The 27,887-nt window shown below is 58.0% G+C and overlaps 1 protein-coding gene across 1 annotated transcript; it reads left to right on the top strand.

Annotated features, from left to right (window-relative positions):
- Positions 1 to 27,808, top strand: NTN3 (netrin 3). The gene is made up of 7 exons (XM_052679933.1): positions 1 to 676; positions 7,787 to 8,758; positions 14,896 to 15,084; positions 20,444 to 20,593; positions 20,907 to 20,960; positions 24,846 to 24,920; positions 25,010 to 27,808. The coding sequence occupies exons 2-7, from the start codon at positions 7,792 to 7,794 to the stop codon at positions 25,336 to 25,338; spliced, it is 1,764 nt and encodes a 587-aa protein (XP_052535893.1). The 5' UTR covers positions 1 to 676; positions 7,787 to 7,791; the 3' UTR covers positions 25,339 to 27,808.
- The last annotated feature ends 79 nt before the right edge of the window (positions 27,809 to 27,887 follow it).

The raw sequence follows: 27,887 nt of genomic DNA, 5'->3' as shown, positions 1-27,887 counted from the left end.
AGCGGCGCGGCGGGCGGCGCACACACGCACACACACCTCCCTGCATGTGATTAAATGGCTCGAAATCTGCTTCTGATTTCCTCGGGGAGGTGACTTTTCCCTTCTTTTCAACCCGGGATTTATTGGAGCCTTTTTACTCCGCTTCCAGGCAGCGACCGGGACTCGGGTTCTCCGCTTCTTGGCTTTTGTAATTTTTTTTGTGTGTGTGTGGATCTTTTTTTTCCCCCTAATTTATTATTTTTTCCTTTTCCTCTCCTTTTCTCCTTCGCTCCTTCCCCGCCGCCCCACGAGCAGCCACGGGCAGTGCGGTGGATCTGGCGGGAGCTCTGCCGGCTGCGGGCACAGCGCTGTGGACCCGCCCGCAGCGCCGGAGCAGCGCTCCCGCTTCGCTCTATTTCGCCTTATTTCGCTTTCGCTCTAGTTTTTTTTATTATTATTATTTCCTGGAAAATTATTATTATTGCTCTTTTTTTCTTTCTTTCTTTCTCTTTTTCTCCTTTTTTTTTTTTTTCTCCTTTTTTTTTTTTTTTTTTTTTTCTTTTTTCCTGTTGCCATCAGCCAAGGGAAGGGGAGCGGCCCCGCACTGCCGCCCGCGCTGCTGTGGCGGCCCCGGCTCCTCTCGCCGCCGCGGCCCCGGACCCTCCGGCGGACCGAGCCCGCTACCTGCCTGGCCGCGGTAAGCTGCTCCTCCAACTTCCCGGCGCGGGAAGCTGCACCCCGCGTCCCTTCCCACCGCTCCCTCCCTCGCTGCCTTTTATTCCTCCCCTTTCTCCCCCACCCGCCCTTCCCCCTCCCTCCCCTCCCGTTTCATCCTTTCTCTCCGGTCTCGCCGAAAAACGGGACTTTCCCCCTCTGTGCCCCCACGGGCACGGCCGAACCCCCGGCACGGAGCTCCGTCGCTCCGCGCTTTGTCCCGGCCCGGCTCGGCCCTGCGGAGGGGGGAAGGGAGTGCCCGGAGCTGCGCGAAGCTCCGCGGCCTCGCTGCCCCCGCGCTGCCGGGAGGGACCGCAGACCCGACCCCCAATGCGGAAGCAGTGCCCGGTTGCTGCGGGCAGCGAGCGCTGGCACCTCGGCGGTGCGGCTCTGCCAGGGTCGGGGACCGTCATCCTGCACGGTGAAGGGGGGGTTCCCCTCGGGAAAGGCTCCCGCGAGCTGCTCTCAGCTGCGGCGCGTTCGGGCTGCTGGAGAACCCCCGGATCCCCTCCCTCCCACCCCCACCATGCCTTGGCCCTACACTGCAGTTGGGGGAAGAGCTGCCCCTGCACAGCGCCGTGTGTGAGCGGGGGGTGAGGCGGGGAGAAGGGAAGCCCGGCTGTGTTCGGTGGTTTTCCTTTCGCCTTTCTGTCCCAGAGCTGCTGCTGAACCCTCATTTTTTCGAAACGCCGTCCCTCCCACAGCTTTCCCGTGCCGTTGGAGAGTGGGTGGGTGGATGGAAATACCTTTGCTGGGATAAGGACTGGCTGCTGCGCTGAGGATGTTGTGCTCAGCAGCCTCTCACGCGGCCTGGCTCTCACCATGCTGTGAGCAGGGAGGTGAGGGAGGCTGAGGATAGAGCAGTGCGGGTCCTGCCGGGCAGCACCTGTGTGTGCATTCAGCTCTGGTGTGAGCTCAGATGCATGCGGGCAGGAGGTGAGATGGGAGCTAGGCTGAGCATCCCCACCTCTGGCAGTGCTGCCTGTGAGGGACCCACAGTGGTGCTGAGGGAATCCTGCGGTGTGCAGCCCTCAATAGCCGGGAGTGACACAGGTCCTCCTTCCCTCATTTAATCCACTGCTGCCCACTCCCAAGGCGAGGAGGGACCGCAGCTCCCAGAGACGGGGCCTGAGCCATGCTGCAGACACCCGCTTCGAGGCGTTGTGATGGATGGTGGCACCTTCCCTTTCTGCAGTATTCCCGTTATAAAACAGAGGGAGCTGCTGTGCTTTTCTGACTGCCCGGTGAAGGTCCTGCTGTTCCAGCACTGGATGTGCTGTTCCGTGGGATCCTCACCTCCCGGTGAGGTGTGGTGTGCAGCAGGAAGGCATCAGGTCCGTATCGATGGCAAGTGCCATGCTGGCTTCGGCAGGAACGAGAGTGAGCCTGGAGAGAAGGATCTTGTCTGTGGGGATACAGCTTCCACCAAGGAGCCTTGCAGAATGCAAGCTGCCGAGGAGCCCAGGTGGAGGGGTGCTGGCAGCCAAGGGCTTTCGGCATGGCGTGCTGAGGGGCTTCCTTGAGCAGCAACTGGGGGAAGTGCAGAGCTGGGCAAGGGCCCTGGGGTAGGCGAGTGGCAGTGCAGGCCCTGGACATGTGTTCCCAATGGGGCTGCCTCCATCTGCCCTCTCCAGGGAAGCAGCACCTCTGCCTCCTGTTCCCCCACCTCCCACCTGGGCCCTGCTCCATAAGGAAGCAATTATTCTGTGCCCCCACCAGTCCCTGCCTGAGCCTGCGCAGGACACTTAGGCTCAGTATGGAAATGCGACAGATTTTCCATATTCCACTTTGCCCCGTGATGTTAAAAACGTACGTGACAGCCTCTTCCAAATGCTGCAGACTTGGCTGGCGGTCAGTAACAGGCAGTGTGACACCAGGGGCATGAAACGTGGTACCCATAGCCAGGGAGAGAGAGGACGAGATGTCAGAGTGCAGAGCGCTTCCGGCCCCGTTGTCGTGAGCCATCCCGTACCCGATGTGAGAGATCTTTCAAAGCTGGCCAAATGTTCTCATCTCTGAATACCATTTTAAATATTCATCCAGACTATTTTCAACATCTGTGCCCGGCATGTTGTGAAAAGGCAACAAGGGCCGTTATGGAAACCAGATCGCTTTATTCCCAGATGGAGTGGAAAGGGCAGGAGCCGTGAGGGCTCTGCGATGGGGCCGAGCGCCATGGGGAGTGATGGGAGGGTCCCCAGTGTGTGACAGAGCGAGTCGAGTGGTCGCAGAGATGAACCAACACGGCAGCATGGAGGCGGCTGTGCTCTCTGCTCCCACAAGGCCGGGGCTCGGTGGGCTGCTGTTATCGGGTGAGGAGATCTGCAGCTGGTGGGAAGTGCTCGCCCCGCTCTGCGGTGAGTTCAGTGTCACGGGGAAGTGGGCTCAGCCCCACTGTGCCATGAGCCTCACTCCAGCGAGGGGACAGGCTCTGCTCAGAGCTAAACGGGGCACCGCACAGCCCCAGCACGTCCTCCCTGGGGGCAGCTCACCGAAAGCTCCCAAAGTGGGTGATGCATCCGAACGTCTTTGACACCTCCGTGCACATGTCTGCGCGGCCTTGGGGTGGTTTGGGTGGACTCCTTTTTTTTTTTGTTGTTTTCGATAACCTAGGAAATCTGGGCACCGTTCCTCCCTTTTGTAACGTCAGACTGAAGCTAATTCAAGCCAGGCCAGATGCTGACCACAGGTATGCCAGTGTAAATTTGAATGGAGTCGCTTACGTCTTGCTTGGCCTGGTCTGAATGGAGCTGCTTCTGTCTGATGCCAGAGGGGCTGAGGTCAGAATCTGGACCATCCTTTCCTGCGTGCGGGGTAATATGTATGCGTCTCTTGGCACTGCTGGGGTACCGTATGGCTTGTGTAATGCTGCCTCCAGCCTGCCAGAGAGCATTGCAATAGCTGTCGCCCAGCGCCTGCTGCAGGAGCGCACTGCCTTGCGTCGCCCACATGAGCCATGTGCACAGCGTGGGGCACGGGCTGGAAGCCTGAGGGGCTGCAAGGAGTGAGCAGCTCTGCAATAGGGGAGTGGTTGTGGGTCTGTACGCACTGACGGCCCTCTGAAATCAGAAAGGAGGGGGGAAGAGGGAGCTCGGCCAGGACTGTGCTGCGCGGGAGCCACAGCCTCGTCCTGGTGGGTGGCTGCTCCAGTGCCCACAGCCTCAGCCTGTCCCTGGTGCCCGCAGCCCCGCTGTGGCATGCTCATCTCTGCCTCGCCCCTTCCTGCCCGAAAACCAAGTCTGCTCCCAGTGCATGGGGTTTTTCCTTTCCTTTTAAATATTTCTCCGTTGTGTTTTTGTCCTAACGATACATGGAATGATTAATCCGTGTCCAGAGCCCGATTTTGGTCCTGGTGCATGCCTCTTGCTGGAGGCCCGAAGCCCCCAGCTGGCACTGGCAGGCACATAAAGAGAGGCTTCACGGCCTCCCAGCTCGTGGAATTGGGCAGATGCCCCGTGGGTCTCTCCTGCAGCACATGTGGCTGTGGGGCGGAGCCCCTCGTCTGCTCAGGTCCCCCGTGCCCTGTTGGATGCTTCCACCCCTCACTGTGCCATGCTGCATGGAGCCCTGTGGGTCCAGCACCCTGCATCTCTGCCCACACTCAGCGGGGACCAGACACCCTCTGCCCAAGCACAGGGCTGAGGGGATAGGGCTGGGTGAGCCCCTGTGCTTCCCTGCCCTTTGTGGGCTCATTACCCAGCTTGGCCGTTGTTGGCCATGTGCTAAACGGCATCTGCCAGTGCACGACTCGGGCCTCCATTGCACCCTGGAGCGCTGCTGCGGTGGCTGGGCTGCGGCGCGTGGTGTGGCCATCGCTCAGGCTGCTCGCGGCTTCCCCGCTGCTTTAATTGGAGAAGGCTGCTCCAGCGCCGCAAAGGTCCTGGGATCAAATCTGGCTAATAACCGCCTTCCCTCCCCTCCCCATGTTGTTCCACTTAATCCTATAATTACCTCTGCAAAGCTGCCGCGGCCTCGCTCTGCTCCCCAGTGACCCTGGACCTGCTGCAGGCACGGGGGTCAGCGCTGGGAAGTGTGTTCTTCCCGTGCCGCTCACCTGCTGCACCTGCCTTCGTGCATCCAGACTTTGCACTGAGGCCGATGAGCACCCAGCCAGCACTAGGAGCTGTGTTCGGCATCCAAACCCAGCACACCTGCAGCACGGTGCCTACGGGGGGAGGATGGGGTGTCTGCATCGTCCCAGTGAGACCCCGGCACGTCTGCAGGCGGTGCAGAACCATGGGTGCCCCTGGCAGTGCTGCTCTGGGGCTCAGGGTTGTGGAGATGCCATGCATAGCAGCTAATTTTTAAAGTGCAAAGCACTTCCGAGTGTGAAGGCATGGGGACTTTCTTCCAAACCGCATAGCTGTTAGCATTCCCCAACCAGAGGAGTGAGGAAATCACCCACCTCAAAAATGCAACCGCCACTGGGGAGGAGCGTGGCCACGGCAGCAGCTGGGATAGAGGCTGCGGCCTCGGGGAGGGCAAAGCCTGTGCCACGCTCCTGCTGTGGCTGGCATCGTGTCCTCACCCGGCTGGAAGGCATGAGGGAACCTCGCCTGGGGGCCATGGAGGGCCAAATCCATCTTGATGCAGGGTCAGCATTGCTCCTTGGATGCCTTCTCCAGCACTCAGCTGGCAGAGTCTCCCTTAGGTTTGAAGCAAGGGCACCAAAGAGGGAAGTAGAAGGGGGGCAGGTGGAGCTAGGAGAGAAATACCCACTGCCGGGCCTCCCTGGCAGCTTGCCGACAGCCCGGGGGTCACGCTGAATATGCATAAAAGGGAGCAGATTGCAGCTGCCCTCCTCTCCGATGCAGAGGTGAGACCCGTGGAGACCACCGGCCCCGGCTCCCTTTCAGTGGGATAATGGGGTGAGCTGCACACGGAGCGTGTGTGCATGTGTGTGGTCTGGCAGATGATAATGATTTCCATTCACACGGTGCCTCTGCAGTGCCGACATGCCGCTCGGAAGCGCCGGGGCCCAGCTCCTCCACGGCTGCTCCTCAGCACAGCCCCAAAAATTCGGGCACCAGAGCACAGAGTAGGGCAGGAAGGCCTCTGCCGAGGCGTCATCCCACTGGTTATCCGTCCTTTCGGAGATGTCCCCTTGTGACACGTAGGGCTGGGGGTCAGGCTGGTGGCTGCGCCCCATCCGTTCCTTCCCTGGGGCAGGAATGGGAGTTCCCTGCTCACGGGAGATGTGAGCGATAGGAGAGCTGGAAGCTCGTGGGAAGGATGGGGATGTTCTAGGCTCTGTGCAGGGCATCTCACTAGCATGCACCAGGCAGATATGGGGAGCAGAGCTCAGCACGTAGGGCAGGTGATGGTCAGAGCAACCTGGGCAGCTCCCCCTGTGCACAGCATGAGCCTCATCTCCTTGGCAGGCATGGGGTGAATGTGCAGGGAGCAAGCAAAAAGACTGAACTGCACCAGGGGGCCTGGAACGTGGCTTAGCTGCAGTGCAGCTCTTGGGGAGCCCCCAGCAGCTTGCTGCCAGCACAAAGCTGCTAAGTTTGCAGGGGAAGATCAGGAAAAAAATGGTTTGGAAAGACCAGAAAAGATCCTGATGGAGAAAAATTTGTTGTAGCCCAGGAACACACAGGTGCTCTCCTGCTTTGTGTGGTGCAGCACATGGTGCAGAGCTGGCTGAAGGTGGTGGGGCATAGGCAGGGCTCCGTTGAGTACAAGTCCTCATGTTCCTGCTCCCTGGGTGATGTTCCCCTGCTCACTGCAGGTGTCCTGCAAGCAGCAGGGATGCCACGTGCACAGAAGCAGATGGATGGCTTAGGGTCAGAATAGTTGCATCCCAATGTGTTTCCATCACAGTCTGCCCAGGAAGAATAGATTTTGGGGTGAGGCACATCTCCTGTAGCTCCAGCCTATGCCAGCTTTTATGCAGCAGTGCTAGCAGAGTGGCACAGTGTTTCCTGCTCTGCAGTGACAGCTCCACGCCTGCTGCCCACAGGCCCTGCTGCTGGGCATGGCCCTGGGCAATGCTCTCTTCTCTAAGGTTGTCCCCATGCCCACTCCTGCTCTAGCAGTGCCACCCACTCGCTGTGCTCGTGGCACAAGAGATTCCTGGTGCTGCTTACTGAGTGCCTAGCCACTTGTCCACGCACAGGGCTGTCCCCAAGAGGCTCTGCAAGTAGCAGAGGATGTGCTGCTGGGCAATGCAAGCCACCAAGTTGGCTGCAGACACTCCTCTTCCATTCGTGGTGGTGGAGCAGAGGGAAGGGCCCATCCGCAGTGGGGAACTCCCTGGGCAGCAGCTGCTGTTGCCCTCCCCGCTGCCTGCTGCTGGCTCAGGGGCTGCAGAGCTGGGCCTGGCCGGGCAGGGAGGAGCTTCCCCCATTAGTGGTTTGGCAGCCTGGCCAGGGTGAGCTCCTTTCCACAAGCAAAAGGAAAATAACACAGAGCAATAGAAACAGGGCTGTCCCCAGCAGCAGGAGCGTGCTGCTGGGAGCAGCACAGGGGCTGAAGATCAACACTTTATTCCTGGGAGTGCAGCACAGCCCCAGCCATCCTGCAGCGCTGTGCTGGGGGCACAGGGGTGGTGGGCTTCCTACTCCACTGGGGGAGCAAGGCCAGAAGGAGCTCCTGGCAGTGGGAATGCTGTGGCTGTGTGGCAGTGGGGTTTTCAGGGAGGTTGGCCACTGGCTTGTAACCACCTCAGGGTCAGCAACAAGGGAAATGTGTGATGGTCCACCTCACAGGGAGGCAGAGGGAAATGGGGTGCTGACCCCAGCAAGCTGTGACAGCGCTGGGGGGCTGAGTCCCATCCCCATGCTCTCGCTGTAGGGAGTTTCAGCTCGGGGGCATCACCTCAATGCATGAAAGCCCTATGATATCCATGGGTGTGAATGTCCCCATCCTGCCTGAAACCTGCGGGGCATTTGTGCAGGAAGGGGCTGCTTCTGACTTCCTCCTTCCAGTGCTGTTAGTAGGGCATCCTGAGATGATGCTGTAGCAGGGCATGGTGTGGGAGGACATTTGCAGCCCAATGCCCTGGTTTTGAGCTCATCCCTGCACCTTGTGCCCCCTGCAGGGGCTGTGCTATGCTATGGGTGCCATCCCTCACTCTGTGCTCTCATCCCAGGGAGGATGGAGGCCCCACAGCTCCTGCGCCTGCTGCTCACCACCAGCGTGCTGCGCCTGGCACAGACTGCAAACCCCTTCGTGGCTCAGCAGACACCCCCAGATCCCTGCTATGATGAGAGTGGGGCTCCCCGTCGCTGCATCCCCGAGTTTGTCAACGCTGCCTTCGGGAAGGAGGTGCAGGCTTCCAGCACCTGTGGGAAGCCCCCGACTCGGCACTGCGATGCCTCGGACCCCCGCCGAGCCCACCCACCCGCCTACCTGACCGACCTCAACACGGCCGCCAACATGACGTGCTGGCGCTCCGAGACCCTGCACCACCTCCCCCATAACGTCACCCTCACCCTCTCCCTCGGCAAGAAGTTTGAGGTGGTCTACGTCAGCCTCCAGTTCTGCTCGCCCCGGCCGGAGTCCACCGCCATCTTCAAGTCCATGGACTATGGCAAGACGTGGGTGCCCTACCAGTACTACTCCTCGCAGTGCCGCAAGATCTACGGCAAGCCCAGCAAGGCCACCGTCACCAAGCAGAACGAGCAGGAGGCCCTGTGCACCGACGGCCTCACCGACCTCTACCCGCTCACCGGCGGCCTCATCGCCTTCAGCACGCTCGACGGGCGGCCCTCGGCCCAGGACTTTGACAGCAGCCCTGTGCTGCAGGACTGGGTGACGGCCACCGACATCCGGGTGGTGTTCAGCCGTCCCCACCTCTTCCGCGAGTTGGGGGGCCGCGAGGCTGGCGAGGAGGACGGGGGGGCCGGGGCCACCCCCTATTACTACTCGGTGGGCGAGCTGCAGGTCGGCGGGCGCTGCAAGTGCAACGGGCACGCCTCGCGCTGCGTCAAGGACAAGGAGCAGAAGCTGGTGTGCGACTGCAAGCACAACACCGAGGGGCCCGAGTGCGACCGCTGCAAGCCCTTCCACTACGACCGGCCGTGGCAGCGGGCCAGCGCCCGCGAGGCCAACGAGTGCCTGGGTAAGTGCCCACTGTGCTGCCCGGGGGGCGTGGGTAGGGGGAGGGGACACGGGGCCGAGCCCTGGGTGCAATGGGGAAAGGCGTGAGCCTCTGCTGCCTGCGACCCAGAGGATGTGTTAGCTTGGCCGTGAGCACTCAGCCCCCCTGAAGGCACAAGGGTGTGTTCTGGGACATCAGCACATGAGGGGAGTGCTTGTCCTTGGGATAACGCAGAGATGGGCACCGGGTTTGGTACGGGCAGTGAAAACCTAGCAGGGTTTAAGGGAATGTCCGAGCTTTGCCATTTCAGCATGTCATCATTCAGTCAGTCTGGCATGGCGCTGTGTATTGTGTGTTTGGCTCATCTCTCCTTATACAGCTTTATGCAGATTAAAGGTGTTGTAACCTGAAGGAAAGTTTTCACAAATATCAATATCGCGTTGCTCGCCTGCCCCGCTCTCATGTCTGTTTCTTTGGGGTTTCTGTGCGGCTTTTGCCTTTTGTCCATGCAGCATGGGGGATGCCAGAGCCCCACAAAGCCCTGGGAGAGGGAGGAACCGGCTCCTGCCCTTCCTGGACCCCCACCCTGTCCCAGGGGGCAGCAGGATGGGGACAAGGGGAACCACACCATCAATCAGGCCCCGAATGGCTCGCTGGATGTGCCAGAGGTCAGGGGACCTGTTAGTGTTCGTGATCGATGACTTGTTGAGATCCCAGCTGCCGGCTTCAATGTATGTTTGTTAGGCAGGATTTCTTCTGGGGGAAAAAAAAAGAAAAAAAAGGCTAAAAAAGCTAAAAAAGTTCTCTGGTCCAAAGGGACAGCCTGAGCCATTCTGCAAAGCACCTCGCACCCCATGGGAGTGGGTTAGCCATGATGTTTCCCCCCAAAACACCACATTTTGGAGCAAAATTTGGAGGTGGACCAAAGGGAGAACCCCGACCCAGCAGCCCCTCCGCCCCGTGCTGCGCTGTGCCCTTTGCTCTGCCCTACGGGACGGGTGACCCAAGAGGAGACCGAAGGGCCTCCCCCCAGCCGGGTCCCTTTTGGCAGATGAGGCTGAAAAGATAAACGAGGGAGAGAAAAGAAGAGTGGGGAGGAGGCGGGGGCACGGAGCGGTCCCTTCAAGACACCCTGACAAACCCTGCACACAAAGGCCCTTAGCCAAGCTGCGTGTGAAAGTGGTTTTTCCTGTTGATTCGATCCCCTTCTTTCTCCCTTTTCCCTCTCGGGCTTTGTGCCTTCTCTGAAGGGACCTGAAAGAGCTCCTCCATCACACGCCTCCGAAGGGCTTAGCGGCTGAAAGCTGGATTAGCTCCCCGAGCCTTCCCCTCTGTGCCTTTCAACAATGACATCTCCCCAGCCAGCACGAACAGACGCAGCAATTAGCACCAATTAAAAGGAGAGGCCGCCCGGGAAGTTCCCTTTGCTCAGCCCAGGCTGTGGGGTTTCCGACTCCGTCCCACGCCCCAGCCCTGTGCTGCCCCGTGGTGGAGGAGGAGGAGGAGGAAGGCGGTCCGAGTGCCCCTGAGTGTTCTGCATCCCCATGTGTGCAGCTGGGGATGGAGTCGAGGGGCTGGTGCAGTTTCTGCCCTGTGCTCCCTGGTGCTGCCCGTATGGCTGTGGCCTCACCCAGCTGTGTGAGCAGCTCTGGATAGGGGATGAGGGGAAGTCCTGCCCCTCAGGAAGTGAAGTACAGGCACGGCCAAGTGTGCATCTGGGTCAAAAAACAAAGCTGGTGCATCCGTCCCCATTTTCCTGGGAGTTTGTGCAGCAGCTGAGCTGGCCCATGGCGTGTGGAGGAGGATGGAGGTCTGGGCAGATGGGTGCTGTTTCTACAGCTTCCCATGGGTTCTGCTCCTCTCTTGTCACAAGAATTTCTGCTTCTCTGTGGTGCTAAGGAGAGCAGAGGTGAGAACAGCAGAGATGCGTGTCTTTCAGCAGAAAGGCTGATGTGTGATGTGTGATGTGTGCATCGAGGAGTTGCTGTGGTGTCTTTAGAGAGCAGACGCTGCCACTCTGCATAGCTGAGTGTTGTTCACAGGTCAGGTTTTGGGGACAACAGTGGCTTTGCCACACTGCCAGCTTGGCACGAGGGCAAGGCCAGCTCCATGCTGCAGGGTGCGTGGCCCCGTGCCCACTGGGCTGCCTGCAGAGCAGTGCCGGTGTCCCCCGGGCACAGCCGGGCCCTCCCAACCTCCGGGATGGGCTCAAGGAGGGGAAATCCCCGCAGCTCAGAGGTGTGGGCAGGGTCACGAGTCTCCCCAGCCCCCTGAGGGACGCGTTAGTGCTGTTCTGGAGTCCTGCCCTGCCCTGCCCTCCGTCCCTGCTGCTGTTCCCGCGGAGCTGCCACCCAGAGCCCGGTGCCCCAGTCGGGAGGCTGTCCCCAAGGCAGGGGGGAGCGGATTAGTGCAAAGCAGCCACTGGAAGTAATTGATCCACTCGCTGGTAATGCTGGAGCTCTTGTTCCCATTGTCGCCGCCGCGGCTGGAGTGCCTTTCTGCCCGCGGCACAAAGGGGAGACCCTGCTCCCAGAGCAGAACCTGCGGAGCCCACGGATAGCGCTCGGGGCTCGCTTTGATCCGGGCTCTGCGTGCTCCCGGTGGAACTGCTCTTCCCCCGCACCGGGCAGAGGAGCAGCCAGGAACTGAGGGCATCAGTCCGGGATGCCGGTGCGCGGAGGAGCGCTGATGGGTTTTGCAGGCTCCCCTCTCTTTCGTTCGTCCCCTCTGTCCCCTTCTTGTGTGCTTTTTCTTGTTCTTATCTCAGTGCTCCCGATGCAGAATTCCTTCAGAAATCCCCTTTTTAAGCCCGTTGAGCTGACCTGGCCTCCTTTACGCTGGTGCCAGGCAGGAGGTGGCTCTGGGAGGCGGTGAGCAGGGCAGCAGACGCCCTCCCCCCGCCAGCATCCTCCCTCCCCAGCGGCTGTGGGGCAATGGGAGAGCCGGGGCCGGGGGTCCGCCTGCAACAGAGGGCATTAGAGCTCAGCTGCGAGTCCCGAGCCCTGCTCCCGGGGTGGGCTGCGGTGGCTCAGCCTCACGCCACCCTGGCAGCCAGGAGGCGAGCTGGGCTGCTGTGCGGCAGCGCCATCCCGGCTGTGCCTGGGTCCCTGTCCCCACCGCCGTCCCGCAGAGGCGGGGAACGGCCCACATGTCGGCGCTGGGCACAGGGGCTCTCCTGCCCCGCTCCTCTCCGGGGCTGAGGTGCAGCCGTCCCGCCTCGCCTCCCGGCTGGGCTCCCCTCCAGCCAAAGCAGGGGCGTAGCTCGGATCCGCTGCGGGTTGGCAGCGGCAGCCGGTCTAGGGTTTCGCTGAGCCAGCTCCGTTAACTAATCACTCCCAGGGAGCTCGTGGGGGCGGCGAACCCCCTCACGTCCTGCTGGCACCGGCATCTACTGCACGTGTGCTCCCCACGCACGATGCTGCCCGTCCCGTGTCCCCATAGGGGGTCCCCAGCCCTGCACCCCTCCCACCGTCACCTCGCTGCTGACCCGTGGGGAGCTGGAGGGGAGGAGGTATGGGGGTAGCCAGAGTCCAGGCGGGGGGTTCAAAGCCTTCAAAAGGGGGACAGAAGGCGGCCCCATTTCAAGGTGTTGACGTTTAATTAGTCTATTATTGCAAATTATTAGATCTTGTGATTGTTTAATTGATCATATGATTGTTTAATTGGGCATACTGTACAAGGGCAGAAGCAAACCACCACGTAATTAGCCCCAAACTGTGCAATTAAATTCTTATTAATACCCCAAACAGCAGGGAGCATTCAAGCCTTTAATTAGTGATTAACAGGAGACAGACAGAGCTTGCAACCAAGTCGGCTCTGAGAACAGCACAAGCATTTAGCACAGTGTGAGGGGGACCGTCCGCTCCGATTAGCACTGCATGCCCAGGAGCTCATGTGCCACACTGTGACCCTGTCCCCATCCCAGCATGGCCAAGCCTGGCCACATGCTCACACCGAGGTCCCCGCGATGGCCAGCATCGCTCTGTGCTGGGACAGTGCTGTGGCCGTGCAGGGGTGGCCCTGGGGCTGGTGGGGACGTGCCACACAGCAGCAGGGCAGTGAGCCAGCCCCTGGCCCTGCTTCAATGCCACAGAAAGGCAGGGCCAGTTATTCCATCACCAATTAAACTGGGGCAGAGAGAGACCTGTGATGGCCGTGGTGAATCATTTACCTGACCTTCCTCCTCCACTGCCCCGTGTCCCTTCTGCTTCCCAGAGGATGCAGGAGCTTGCAGGGGCCCAGGATTTCTCCTGCTGGGTGAGCAAGGCAAAAAAAAGGGTCCCTTCGCCCCCAGAATTATTTCCCTGCAGGTGCCTCTGCTCAGCAACACAAGCCAGCTTGTTCTCAGCCTGGGGACAGAGCAGCATCCTGTGCTCTGGTGCTGGCCCTGCGCAGAGCCTGGCAGAGCAGCTGCATCCCTGCTGCACCACATCCCCACTGTGCCCACTGCATCACTGTTATCCCAGTTGGGATCTGGTCCATGCCTGGTGCACCAAGTCAACAAGCACACTGAGTTGGAACCCACAGGAAGGTCTTTGTTTAATTCTGTGCAGAATCGGATGCTTGCTTTCTGAATCTCCTAACTCCTGAGCGGGTAACAATTGGACCAACATCCCCATCACACCAGCACCACCCCCAACGTCCCAGCACCATTCCCACCATGCCAGCACCGTCCCCACTCTTCCAACACCATCGCTGCCAAGCAGCTGCATCACCACCACCCATCAAAATGTGCTGCTCTTCCTTCAGGCACTGTGTCCCACTGTCCAGCCAAGCATGAGAATTCATCCCGCCACCACCAGTAAAAAGTGAGCTCAGAAGGAACAGACCCCAGGATGCACCCACTGCCCAATGGAGTGTCGGTGTTGTGCCTGCCCTGGGATTCTTACACCAGTCTCATAATGTGAGGGAGCCAAGGTGGGGTGCATGGGAGTTGGAAGCAGGCTGGGCTCAGGGGTTGTGCAGGCTGGGTTCAGGGTGTGCTGCTGCTCTCCCCGCATGATGCCAGGACCGTTTGATCTGCGCAGGCTGAGGCTCCCAATGTGCTCCTGGGCGACCCGGGGGGGTGAGCGGGGGAAACTTCACACAAACGACAAGCAGGCCCAGCAGTTAAATCTGGGCTGACATGTTAATGAATTTCACAGTACGCCTGGAAAAACTCTCACCCAGCCTCAATTTACCAGCGCAGGGAGGGGGCTGGGGGCGGGCGCTGTGTTTTGCCAAAGGAAATCTTGTTCCCATTATCTTTTTGCGAGAGTGTTAAACAGGAACTGGCACTGCTTTTCCTTTTTATCTCACACACGTGGAATCGGGCGGGGGGGTCTTCTCAGTTCCTGTGGCTAAGGAAAGGAATAGTGTGTGTGTTTGCATCAGTGTGCACATGTGTGGGGACACGTGCATGCAGCTCTGTGTGTACGTGTGCATATGTGTGAGCACGCGCACCGGTGTGCAGATATGAACATGCATGCTTGTGCACATGCTTGTGACTGCACAGGCACACATGTAAGCGCGTGTGAGAGTGCACACATACTTCTGCATGTCTGTGCATGCGTGTGTCACTGTGGGCTTCTGTGTGTGTGTGTGCAGAGCAGAGCTTCAACTAACAGCAGTTTGGGGGCTGTGCTGCTGGTGCTGAGGCTGTGGGGCAGCAGGTTGCAGGTGCCTAGCTGGCACAGCCTGGCCAGCACTAATGGACTCCCTGCCCAACTGCAACCCAGTGCTCTGCCTTTGGCTGAGCAGCCCCATGCTCCATGCCCACAAGTGCCCAACTTCCAGCCCTGGCCCCTTTAAGAGGCAGATGCTACACATCTGGATGACACACCGGGGCTGGCTGCGCCACCACTTCCAGCCATGTTCTCCTCCTTCCTGACCCTGCATCCGGAGCCCTTCTGTGGGGTCCATGCTGTGCACCTGGCGTGGGTTTACCCCTCCTGTTTCCCTGCTCAGGCAGCGCTGGTGTGGCAGAATCCCAGCGGACCACCAGCCTCAGCTTTTAGGACTCCATGCAGTAAAAGCCGTGCCTGCACGTTTGTGTGGATGGAGAGGGCATGACCACCGTGCTGGGGACCGTGGAGCACAGGGAGTGCTGTGTCTGACCCCAGCAATTGGTGCTCACGGTGATGTTGAGCTGCCTCTGCTGACACTCTATTCCCTTCCAGCCTGCAACTGCAACCTGCACGCTCGGCGCTGCCGCTTCAACATGGAGCTGTACAAGCTGTCGGGCAGGAAGAGCGGCGGCGTTTGCCTCAACTGCAGACACAACACGGCTGGGAGGCACTGCCACTACTGCAAGGAGGGCTTCTACCGGGACCTCAGCAAGTCCATCACGGACCGCAAGGCCTGCAAAGGTGAGCCGGGAGCGATCTGCTGCCCCGAGGGAACAGTGGGCAATGGCCTTGGGCCCAGCGTGTCTGTGGGCGCCCAGACCCAAGGGATGGGGAGGGAGACCTGTGGGAGCAGGTGGCTGGGGGAGACCCCTCTGCCCTACGAGGAACGGCCCTTGGCCCTGGCACAACTGCAAGCACAGCCGTTAGTGTTGGGATTTGGGGAGGTGTGGAGCTGTGCAGGTGCTGCAGAATGCCTGTGGCAGCTTGCTGGGGATTAGGCTCTGACACCAATATAGTCTTGGCAGTAGATACACTTGGAAGTCTTCACACTGCATCACAAAAGGATTGTGGTGCTTCCTCACACTGGAAGGGCTGGGGCAATGCTGGCAGGGATTCCCTTCTCCCTGCTGTGCTGCCATGGGTGCTGCTGATGGGCAGCTCCGCCTGTGGGGTGCTGAGCAGTGCTGCCCATGGGCAGGGTGCATTGCCCTGAGGCGTCTGGGAACCGTTCTGGCTCCAAGCAGGGAGCACAGCCTGGCCCCACTGGTCCTGGCCTGTGCCAAGCTGAGGCTTTCCTCTCCCGGGGCTGCCCTGCCTTATCTCTCCCGACCAGCCCTCTCCATGCAGCCCCCATCCTTTGCAGTGCCTCCAAACAATGGTCCCACCAGTGGTCAGATAACAAAAAGCCACCTTGACCATCCCCCTGGACTGCCGCTGCTGTGCTGACCCCACTGGTGGGGACGGGAGCTTTGCCATGGTTTCTCCAAGGCCAGGAACTCACCCCTGATCCCATTTTTCCAGCTGAGATTGCAAGTATCTCCCGGAAGGGAGTGCGGCTTCCCCTCTGGCAGTGGTACTGCACAGACAGCAGGGAAAGCTGCTTCCATGTGTGCTGGAGGTGTGTTGGGGTGGCGGTGGAATGCTGCCCACCCCCCAGCCCATTGGTGCCCTCAAAGCAGACGAGCACTTGGCCAGGTTTCTGTGTGTTTATGTGGGATCTACAGCAGCTGCTGATGTCGGTGTTGTGCAGCAACTTTGTGGCCGTAGAACTGAAGTATTTGGCTTGCAAGGCTCCATGGTGTGTAAGCTGCATGGGTAGGATGGGCTCATTTGGGTCCAGACTGCATCCAGTGTTGTCACAACTAAAAACCTTTTGTTGTCCACCCTGTATGAATCACCTTGGCTTCTCTCTACCCTCATTTTATCTGGGGCTTTGGCAGAACAAAGCAAAGGGAAACGGGCTTTGGGCACAGCAGCCCCACAGCTGAGCCCCAGGACATGAGTGTTTCCCATTGGCGGTGTTCATGTGTTCTTGGGGTGACAGTGGGAGAGGAAGAGGAGGATGCAGGATGAGGAGCACATCCTGAGGGTCTGTACACCGCATTACGGGTAGTGCTTTGATCCTGAGGAGCGCCAGGCAGGCTCCCAGGATCCCTGCTGGGGATGGCCCCTAATTTGCCCACTGTTCAAGAGATTCCATGTCTTTGCACATAAGGAGGCTGAAGCAGAGGAAAGGGAGGCTGCTCCCTTCCCTGCAGCTTGCAGCATCTCCCCACAGCCTCTCCAGCCTCCTGAGACTGGAGACAGCCAGAAGTGGGGTCGTGGCACGGACTGAGGGCATGACTGAGCAGCTGTGAGATGAGATGAGATGGGACAGAGCAGGACAGCAGCAGCCCCAGCTCCTGCTGCAACACAGCCAGGCTAGAGCAGTGCAGCACTGCGGCCTTTTCTACCTTTTCCATGAGGATTTCCCCGCACCCGGGCTGTGCTTGATCCCCCTCTCATCCCCAGAGGTGCCCCCAGCCCCAGGCAAGAGCCCTCCATGTGCAGGAGCAGCCGGGCAGGCGGCAGCCTCATCAGCCTGCGGTTTCAGGGAAAGCCCTGAGTCATTTCCTCTGGAGGGCAGGCAGGGGGCTGCCTAAAATGGAGCTGCAGTGAAGACCCCAGTCCGGCTGCTACCCCCACATCTGGCACACATGCACAGTCCCCCCACCTTGCATTCCCTCTCACCCTGCCATCACCCAGTGCTGGTCCATCCAGGGAAGAGCGCTAGCAGAATGAAAAATAAAGAACCCAAGAAACAGGATTTTGCTAGATGCTGCAGATGGGAAGGCTCAGCACAGCCCAGCCTCGAGGTGTGAGCATGAGCTGAGTGCGGGTTAGTGTGAGCACTTCCCACTGTGCTGCCCTGTGCCAGGAGCTCTGGGGCAATGTCCCACTCATCCCATGGTGCCTGGGGCTGTGGGGGCATCCTCCGGCCATGGGGACACATGCAGGTATGCATGAGGGTGCTGAGGGCCCATCGAGTTTCTGGACGCAGGCACAAAGCTGCAGGAGAGGTTCAGTGTGTTTCCAACTCTGGCAGAGGCTCAGATATCAACACTGCTCTGGGACTTCAGCACTCAGCCCTGTGAGTGAAGCCACTGACCCCAGTGCAGCATAGGAGCAGGGTGCTGCAGCAGGCTCCCCCTGCAAGAAGAGCTCTCCTGCAGGTCCCTGTGCCACGCAGGGCCACAGTGCCTCTTCCTAAGGCTGGCAGTGCTTGCGAGCGGTTTTGAAATGCTGCAAAGGCTCAGCCCAGCCAGATGAACATGTGCACAAAGCCTGTCCCCTGCTACGGGGCATATGTTGAAGAGGATCTTGCAGCAGAGCAGTGCCTGGATCTGCGGAGCCAGCTCCTGGCTCTGTCCCAGGCATCCGAGTCAATAATAAAATCCTTCACGCTTCTGTTCCTTTGACCGTCCCTCCCTCGCAGAGCAGAGAGCATTTCCCCTTTCCTCGTGTATATGCAGGAGCAGATCGGTGTGCATCCGTGCCCTCCAGAGTGTGCCTGCCCCAGGTGATGGAGATGCAATCAGATGGTTTGGGCTTGTTTTTTCCAAAGCTGTGCCACGCACCTGCTGCTCTGAATAGCTACATTTCTGCTGGGAAAAAGGAGAATAAAAGGCGAGGCCCATGAGAGCAGGTCTGGAGAGCATACTGCAGAGCAAGGAGAGCTGCAGGCAGTGAGCAAAGATCTTCCTCCAGAGCTGGTCCAGGGCAGCAGAGGAGCCTAACAAAGGAAAATATTGAAAGAAAGCTCAGCTCATATTCAAGACTTGAAATGCTAGCCCAGAGGCCAGCATTATCACAGTGTGAGTTATTTAAAGAAACCCAAACTGTTCTATCAAATAACAATCCAAGCGTGGCTCATCTCTGCTGGGATTCAGAGATGGGTACAAAGATGCTCCCCGTGGATTGCACCAGCCTGCATCTCCCATAGCACCTGATGGAGCAGAGGTGAGCCCAGCAATGGCCACCAGCAGCCAGCAACCAGCATCACCACAGGGCACTGAGGCACGGAGGAGAGTGCAACACACAGGACAGTGTGCAGGATTAATCCAACGGTGGTAATTGGAAAGTCAAATAAAGAATGGCTGCGCATTAGTCCCTGTAATTCAAACAAAACCGTAAAACGTGAGCTATCTCCAATGGAAACTGAGGAAGCAGCAGCAGCTAAGCCTCAAAAAGCACATCTACTCTCGATAATAGGTGCAAGACATTCTTCCTGGCAAGCACAGCTCCATGGGTTATGCCCCGATGTGGGGACTCCTTCCCAGCACCCAGCGGGAGCTCAGGCATTGCAGGCAATGGGCACAGAGGTGGGGACACACAGGGGTCAGCCCTGGGAGAGAGGGGCACAGCGAGACACAGCAACCTGCTGGGACAGAGCTGTCTCTGCAGGACATGGCATGAGCAAAGCCAGCTCACCTGCTGCTCCAGGTAAGGTGTCGAGTCTTTGGAAGCTTTCTTCACAGTGCAAGGAGGATCCGGCTGGAAGAACTGGATGCAGACCAAGCTGAGATTTATGGACCTACTTAAACTTTACACCGGGAATACACCGCTGAGAGCAGGGAGATCATGCACAATGTGTGAAGCTGAGCACTTGCATAAATCTTGGCTGGACGTGTGCCTCCTGCCATAAATTTCCCAGGGCACAGACTGTCCCTCGCTGTGCTCACAGCCTGCGTGCATTGCCCGCGGCCGAGCCCACCTGGCACCACAGCCCTGCTGGGGCTCTGTGTGCAGCCTCACGCAGCAATTCAAACCTTCCTGGTGGCAGAGACAAAGCCTTGGCCGCTCTCGAGGAGCAGCCATACCTGCCAGCTCCTCAAGGGTACCTGTGCCCACCGGCCCCGCACAGAAGGGACACTGTGGCCTTTACCCCCAGCTCCAAAGAAATGGCTGCAGGTGGTGCTCATGGCCCCAACCAAAGCTATGGCTGGAGAAAGGCCCCTTGCTCCCCGCGTCATGCCAAGGCTCCCTCGCTCTCTGCCATTTGTTATCACAGCTGAGCCCCCAAAATATCCTTGTCAGAAACACGTCCGTTTCCAGCCCCAGCCAGGATCTGATAAGGAGTGCAGCATCTGGTCCCCATTAGAGGCTGCTTGCTCTTGTTTCTCGCCGTGCAGGAGAAGCCTGGGGAGCCGTGCCGTGGTGCTGCAAGCAGTCCCATCTGGTGAAAATTAGGGAAGTGATAACATCGGGGGGCTGTGGGGATGGGTGGGGGGAGATGTTTTTGTTTTGCTTTGGAATCACGTTCAACTCTTACACCGATGGAGGCCAAGATAACCTCCTCCAGCTTGTAGCCAGGCCCAGACTTGGGCCAGCAGAAGGAGGGTCCTCTCCTGACAAAGCATTGTCTTCTTCCTCCCACATCCCTGCTTCCATCATCCAGATCATTAGCTCCATCATCCAGTATGGGTATATCCAGTGTGAGGATGATCTGCTTCAGATCCATCCCAGGGTTGGAAATCAAATTTTCACTCAGGTCAGGTTTGGCTTGTCTCCTGGGGAGACTGTGATGGAAGGCCATTAGAACAGCATTCTCCAGTAAGGGCTTGCAGGAGATTGGGTGGATGTTAGGGTTTATGAGCCAGGGCATCATTGAGAATCATAGAATCCCAGATGGTTGGGTTAGAAGGGCCCACACAGCCCCCAGCCCTATCCCTGCCATGGGCTGGCTGCCCTCACCAGCTCTTCTGCACCTCTAGGGATGGGCACCCACAGCTCTGGGCAGCAGTGCTACAGCCTCACTTTGCTCTCCAGCGTCTGACCTAACTCTCCTCTTTTAGTTGAAGACCATTCCCCCTTGACCTATCACTACTAGAAGACACACTTCAGGCCATCCCAGATCAAAACAAGGCTCAGTTGGTGTGCCAACTCCACGTTGGCTCACTTCTATGGAGAGGAGGCTCAGGAGACCTTCCCCATGGGCTCTCCCCACTGTCCCCTGGAACTGGCAGCGGGTGGCTGGCTGTAAGTGCCACAGACAAGCTGTGGGTTTGTGCCATGCATTTCCTCCCACATAACCAAGGACTTTTCTCCCTTTCCTGTCCAGCCTGTGACTGCCACCCAGTCGGAGCTGCCGGCAAGACCTGCAACCAAACAACAGGGCAGTGCCCGTGTAAGGACGGCGTGACCGGCCTCACCTGCAACCGCTGCGCCAAGGGCTTCCAGCAGAGCCGCTCGCCCGTGGCCCCCTGCATCAGTGAGTCCTGCACCAGATGAAGTGTCTCCAGGAGTATTTAAGGGCCTGTGTTATTCAGGGCAGGCTCACCCAGTCTTTCTTAGCGAGCTTCCTAGGGGTGACGCACTAAATCCTCTCTGCACCCAATCTGCAGAGGGCTCTTGTCTGTGTGCCACCCCCAGCTTCAGTCAGACCCCGAAGTTCTTGGTAAAGCAGCCAGGGTTGGGAGACCCCTCTGTCTGGAAAGGAAGGGCTGTGCATGGTGGGCTGGGAATGGGGGCTGCCCAGAGCTGGCGACCTCTTTCCTTAAGACATTTCCCCCTTTCTCTTCCAGAGATCCCTGCCATCAATCCGACCTCTCTCATCACCAGCACGGAGGCACCTGCAGGTAAGTGCTCTGCGCATCCATCCCCAGCCCTGCTGAGAGACACTGCCTCCACTCTCTGCCCCACAGCACACCTATCAGGAGTGCCAAACCTCTCCAAACCCACATCGCCAGCCACAAGGCTGCCTTTAGTGAAAGAATTAACAAGAGTGGAAATCTTTTGTGTTTCTGCAAAGGGACCAACAAACCTGCAGAGCTGCTGACACAGGGAGCACCAGGGCTGGCAGTGATTCTCATGGGGAACAAGGAGTGCATTAAGGGCCTTTGGGTTCTGCAGCAGGCCAGGGGCTGGGAGCAAGTGCTTGTCTTTCCTTGCTCTGGTTTGGGCATGTAGGGTGATGGGAGTGGAGGTGAAGGCTGCTCTCCAGCTTGCTTTGCTTTCTGGCCATGAGGCATCCAAGCAGGAGCTGAGAATGCCAGAGAAGGGGTTTTGGTGAGAGGAAAATGGAGTGGATTTGAGTGATTTTGTTATAAACAGAGAGGGATGCGTGGGGCAGAGTTAATCAGAGTGACTCCCTCCAGTGCTTTATAAATAGGAGCATTCTTAGTATCCTGTCTGATATTTTCAGGTGCATGAAAATAAATGGCACTCAGTGCAGAGCCCGGCATTCACTTTGCTTTGACGGAGCAGGTCTGTGTTCAGCAGCCTGTCTCTGTACCTGTGCCTTTCTTGTTGGAAGGTTTCTGCCTTCTAGTTGCAGTACATTCAGTGCAACACAGCCCACCTCTGCCCACAGCCTGCGCCAGGGACCGGGCTCCCGCAGGACCCTCTTAGGATTACTGGGCACGGCCAGGGGCCGCCCAGGGCTGTGCACTTGCCCCTACCCCCCTCCCTCTGCCTGCGCCTCTTCTGCCTCCCTGGAGCCCCAGAGCCCCCCTCCCCTCCGCCCCACAGCAGGTGTGCCTGGAGGAACAGGGGGACATTGTTCAGGGCTGCGGCTGCTCAGGTGCTTCCCCACCACCACATCACAGCCCCGTCTGCATCCGGGCTGTGCGCTGACATCGCCATCCCATTCCCACGTTTTGCTCCCCAGCCCCTCGCAGCCGCTGGGGTCCGGCTTTGATCCCTGCCCAAACGCCGACCAGCTTTACAGCAAAGCGTCCTGCCTCCATTTCTTGTAATTTTTATTATTATTAGTCCCAAATATTTTCCACTTTGCAAAAAAATAATCATAGTTTAAAAAAAAAAAAAAACAAAACTTGTTCCCTGTTAGTGGAATTAACAAAACTAGCAGAGTGCAAAAGAGGGCTTTAAAGGAATTCAAAGTCAGCAGTAAAAGATTTGCAGCCGTAACACCTAATTAAGTTACATCTCTCTTAAAACAAAATATTCCTTCTTTTTTTTTTTCGAGGCACATAGAAGTCAACCAGATGTGCAAACTCACCACCCCCCTGTGCTCCTCCCATCCCCCAGCACTGGGCATCCCGTAGCCCCAGTGGGGATGTGGGGCTGGGACTCTGCCTGGCACCCCACGCTCAGTTCTGCAGCACACTGAGGCCCATGGCCAGACACGAATCTTCTTCATTTATTTTTTTTTTTCCCTGAGTTTCTTACATAAATGGAGCGGGAATTGTTTTTATTTTTGTGAGGTTAAAAGTCCCCAAACGAATCCCAAACTGTTAATTCCAAATACCATCTCTGGCTTTTCAGAATCGCAGTTTTATGATGTTAATCGTGAGCGGGAGCCCAGGGCGGTTATTGTTTTTCTTTCTTCTTTTCTTCCTTTTCTTTGTTCCCAAGCACAGAGCCGGCAGAGGGCCTGGGCTGGCAGGTTGACCAGGGCTGCCCCACAGCTCAGCGCCCCACAGCGCATCGCCGCCCCCCGGCCCGGCTGTGGCAGGGCTGAACGCGGGAGGCTCCCCGTGCAGCTTTCTCCGCCTGGCCCTGCATTGTGCGGCGCTGGCTGCTACTGCCGTGGCTTTGCTCCCAACCCCCGTCTCCAGCAGCGGAGGGGACCGCGAGCCCATATGGTCCTGTGTGTCCTTGTGAAACTGCAGCTTGGATCTGGCCAGATTTGCAAGGAGCTGAAAGCGGCCCCAGCGGGGTTTTCGCTTCATAGGAGCCTAAAGCGTGGCCCTCTCTGAAGATGCTGCGCACTGCCAGCCGCAGCGTGCCGTGCCCCTGGGCTCTGTCCCCACTGCCACCAACGGCTCCATCCCTGTGCACAGCTCCCAGGAGGGGACATGGATGCCGGGCACCCTGTCAAGCTGCAAGAAGAGTGCAATTAATCACTCCCGCTGCTCCTCCTTCCTTTTATGATGCCTCCCCTCTTTTCCCCTGAAAGCGTTCTGGTTTCTCTGAGAAAAATCACTCCAATCCACAAAACGTGTTTTCTGCCCCCGCAGATGACTCTACAGCTTGTGGTACTTAAAAACCACTTTGGTCCAGAAAGGCTCAGCCCCACGGGGGGGGTTGGTCTCTGGCAGTGCTCCTCAGTCCCTTCTGCCTCTCCAAGGTCCCTCCTGTCCCTGCGTGGTGTCCCTGTGTGGTTTGGTGGCGCTGGGGACTGAGGAACCTCATGGCGGCGAGGATAGGAATGGGGTGGTTATGGCAGCCCAGCCCAGGGGCAGCGCAGTGGGGCTGCACCGAAAAGCAGAGCTCACCCCACTCTGCCAGGAATTAGGTTCATGCTGAGCCACTTCTGTCGATGACAAATTTGGAACAGGCGGCACAAAGTCCTCACTGAAAGGCAGCTGGGCAGAAAGGGGAGCAGCAGAGCTCAGGATGAGTTTGTGCTTCTGGGCTTCTTTCTTTCCTCTTTCTCCTTCCTCTCTCTTGGCACAGAGTGCTGTTATTTCCCCACCATCCCCCTCCATCGCCAGCGATCGCTGTGGCAACCTGCAGACAAAGGCAGCTCAGTGGCTGCCCTCTGTCCTGGGACTGGTGAGGGCTCTGCCAACTGGACAGAGAACCTGGGAGAGGGAGAGAAAGGAAGAAAGATGGGCTTAGAAGAACATGCCATTTGGAAAGAGACAAATTGAGATGTTCAAAAGAAGGTGGCAGGGGCAAAGAAAGGAGAAGAACTGGGCTGCTTCAGGCAATTGTTGGGATCAAAGCCTTTGGGGAGAAGGAGAGGCATTCCTGGCCTGCCCTCCCTCTGCTTGAGATGCAAATCTGAAGCCTTTAGAAATGCACAGAGAAAAGCTTCCTTGAGGACATGAGCTTCTGCCCCAGCATGGGGAGGAATGGCAGGGAGGGATATTGCGAGGAGGGAGGGATGCTGCAGGGAAGGATGGATGCTATAGGGAAGGATGGATGCTGCAGGGAAGGATGGATGCTATAGGGAAGGATGCTACTAAGCGGGATGCTGCCGGCGTGGGTGTGTGCAGGAAGCTCAGCGTGGTGACCTCCCTGGCCATGCCTGGTCAGTGCCAGCAGGAGATGCTTGAGCAGCAGGGAGTGACCTCACCTGCCAGCTTCCCATGTTCCTAAGACCCTTTAGGGCCCCACAGAAGGAGTCACAATCCAGACTCTGTCCCTTGCTCTAGAGTCAGATGCTCTTTTGGGGTTCTTCCACCCACTCCTGCCTCCCAGAGGAGGTTCCCCAGGCTCCTTCCACCAGCCGTGTCCTGAATAATCCTTCATGGCATTGTCACTGTCATCACAGGAGGGGATGTGGCCAGCCTGAGAGGCCCAAGGAGACTTCAGGGGCTGCAGTGGGACCAGTTTCAGTCTGCAAGAGCTGCTGAGATAATAGGGGGGCATAGCAGGGCTCAGGGACCCCACTGTTAGCAGCATCCCAGGCCTGGCTTGGAGCCTTCTGGAGGACGCAGGGACAGGGAAGCCCACTCTGACATGCCCCCACCATGACACCTTCCCCCATAGTGGGGCAGGGCCCCATGCACAGTGCTGTGCCACATGCTAAACCCTCTGTTCCTCCTCTGCAGACTGTGACTCCTACTGCAAGCCAGCCAAAGGCAACTACAAGATTAACATGAAGAAATACTGCAAGAAAGATTATGGTAAGGCTGCCCTGCATCCCCAGGGACGGCGGTTCCATCAGGAGCTGGCAGAGCATCCCCATCACCCTCCTCTCCCTCTTTTCCCTCAGTGGTCCAAGTGAACATTTTGGAAATGGAGACGGTGGCCAACTGGGCCAAGTTCACCATCAACATCCTCTCCGTCTACAAGTGCCGCGACGAGCGGGTCAAGCGTGGAGACAACTTCTTGTGGATCCACCTCAAGGACCTGTCCTGCAAATGCCCCAAAATCCAGATCAGCAAGAAGTACCTGGTGATGGGGATCAGCGAGAACTCCACCGACCGGCCAGGACTGATGGCCGACAAGAACAGCCTGGTCATCCAATGGAGGGATGCCTGGACTCGCCGCCTTCGGAAACTGCAGCGGCGGGAGAAGAAAGGGAAGTGTGTGAAGCCCTGAGGGCCTCGTGCCCCGCACAGGTCCCGGCCCGGCCGCGCACCCAGCCTGTGCCCAGAGACTCTGTACATATATATCGTGTGAACGGACTCTTCTGTCTATAGTGTATATTTTGGCAATGGTTCCCCTTTGTGTGTGTGTGTGTGCACGCGTGGATGTGTATGTGTGTGGGTCTCCTTCTCTCAGTGTGTATTAAAAATAAGGCGGTAATGACAAACCTTTAATGAGGAGCAAAGCAGAGGGGGTCCTGGGGGTGCCTGTTGCCTAAAGGAGCTTGAGGGGCTGGTTTCTTGCTCCGGGCATGCTGTTCCTCATCCTTCTGTCCTAGTCTCTCTTTCCCCTTGTGCAAAACCTTCTGCCCAGTGCTGCTGTCTGAGCTCGCAGCTCTCTCTGCTGTGTGCTGAGGGTCTGCTTCCCCCTCACGTGCTGCACATGCGCTGCTCTCAGCTCTCATGCCCCCTTTTCATGTGCAGCAGAGACAGGAGGTCACTTTCCTCCATCCCGGTGCACACACGGACTGGCTGGGTGGAGACCATCCAGCACTGCAGGACCAGCCCCAGAAGCTCGCTGGGAGAACCAAGTGACCTTTCTCCAGACCCGATCCTGCAGGACCTCAGCTTTACACAGACTGGTGCTGCTGCCCAGGGGCAGGGCCCATGGAAATCTTGGGGACAGCCAGGGTTGTTGGTCACCACCCCACAGAGCTGCGCTCAGCAGGGAGCAGGGAGCTGCCTGTCCAGGTGCACGGCCCAGGTGACCCAACAGGAAAGACCTGCAGATACCCATATTCTTCTCTTGTGCCAGCTCTGCGTGCTGCTGTGACTTTGGCCATGCCAGAGGTGTGGAGGCAGAGGTGGCAGGAAGAGAGAAGAGCTTTTGCTGACCAACCTCCAGTCTTTTATGTCTTCCTCATACTGTATTAATCTCCAGTTCAAACAGACATCAGTTTCTTTCCATGTTGAGGTTATAGTGGTCTCAGCATAATAAACATGAGTGGAAATAATAGCTGATCTGACAGTAGATGTTCCTTTCCGTATAAACCTTGCCTGTTTAGGAAAGCTGCGAGGCTCAGCAAGGAGCTGCAGCCTGTGCTGCTGTTTCCTGGTGTGTCAGGAAGATGCTTTGGCCTTCTGTGCCCATCACATGGTGAGCAGCCAACACATCCCAGGGGTGTCTGCAGCAGAGGAGATGGCACAGCCCTGGGGCATCAGGTCAGGGGAGTAAGGGGAGTGAGTATCTACACACTTGGAGAAGCTGTTGAAGATAGCGATGATTGCTTTTCAGAGGCACGTGGGGCCAGCAGTGCTGTCCTTCTGGCCCTGCGGATGCCACTTTGCTCTTGCAGAGCACTGGAAGAACTGGAGTAGAAGAGGGGCAAAGTGTGAGTTGGGCCTGTGTGGTTTTGGATGAGTTGTTCCTGTGCTATGCTTCCAACTCAGAGCTTCCTTCCCTGCTCCAGACGAGTTGAAGGGACTCTCCCGACCCCAGTGCTGCTGTTCTGGTTGTCACAGGCCACCAGCCTCTGCCACAAGATGTCCCTTGAACTACACAGACACCCAGCCCTCTTACTCCTGCTGCTGCTTGCACCCAGCAACCCTGGCTGGCCACACCGCTGTTGTCATGCTGGAACTGGGCAGAGGCATCCTCAGCTGTGCATGGAGGGACTCCTCTTGGGATGGGCTCAGCATTGCACTGGGATCTGCCTGGCCCTCTCCTCCTCAGCCACAGCTGTGGAAGAGCAGCAGAACATGAATGCTGCCCTGGACAGGACTGCAGAAGGAGCATGCAACCTCCAAGCACACACGTGAAGATCCCGTGCTCCCCAGAATCCACTCCACACATACTGCGGGACGGGAAGCTCCAGGTTTTCCTTTGGCACCTGTCTCCTCTTCATCTGAAGTCACCTCTAAAGCTCTGGGAGGACTTTGGCGTCGGCAGCTGCTGTTTGGGATTTATCCTGCTCTCTGTTCAGCCCCCAGGACGAGTGATCCCAGCAGTGCCTCACATGCACCCTGCTGGGCCCTGCACTGTGCAACCCAGCGCCACCACACAGCTGCCATCACATGAACCTGAGCTGGGCACCAGCTGCAGGCAGGGACCCACATCTGGGGGCCCAGCAGCACTGCTGGGGGTGCTCTGAGAGGTGTATGTAATTCCCACATGTCTGCATGCCTTTTTGTCACCTCTTCCCATTTGCTTTAGAAGTGAAGCGTATCACCAGGTGGAGCAAACCCAAGAGACTGGCAGGGTCATTTTGGGGAGCCCTATGTGGGTTTGGGGGGCTTTGCTGGGCTTTCTGGTCTGCTGAGATGTGCAATATATGTACCACCTGGGGCACCCATGAAAGCCGTGTCAAACATGTACAAAGAAAAGCCAGCAGATGTTACGGACCACAGTGTAACATACATATGTACGTTTGTTTTTTATTATTATTTTATTATTATTATTTTTAATAACACGAGTCTAATAAGTATTGACTGCCTAATTTCGTGTTTTCTCTGTGGGTGCCGGGAAGACGAAGGGCTTCATGCTGTTCCTGTGCCCAGCTCTGA

Source organism: Tympanuchus pallidicinctus, unplaced genomic scaffold, assembly GCF_026119805.1.
Source record: "Tympanuchus pallidicinctus isolate F22 unplaced genomic scaffold, pur_lepc_1.0 scaffold18, whole genome shotgun sequence".
Taxonomy (NCBI): Eukaryota; Metazoa; Chordata; class Aves; order Galliformes; family Phasianidae; genus Tympanuchus; species Tympanuchus pallidicinctus.
Note: the sequence above shows the minus strand (reverse complement) of the source record. Positions and strands in the feature narration are given on the sequence as shown.

Excerpts from the sequence above, each read along its gene's own strand:
- NTN3 (XM_052679933.1), top strand. The coding sequence starts at position 7,792 with ATGGAGGCCCCACAGCTCCTGCGCCTGCTGCTCACCACCAGCGTGCTG. Across the intron at positions 8,759-14,895 it reads CGAGGCCAACGAGTGCCTGG|CCTGCAACTGCAACCTGCAC; the intron begins GTAAGTGCCCAC and ends ATTCCCTTCCAG. Across the intron at positions 24,921-25,009 it reads ATACTGCAAGAAAGATTATG|TGGTCCAAGTGAACATTTTG; the intron begins GTAAGGCTGCCC and ends CTTTTCCCTCAG.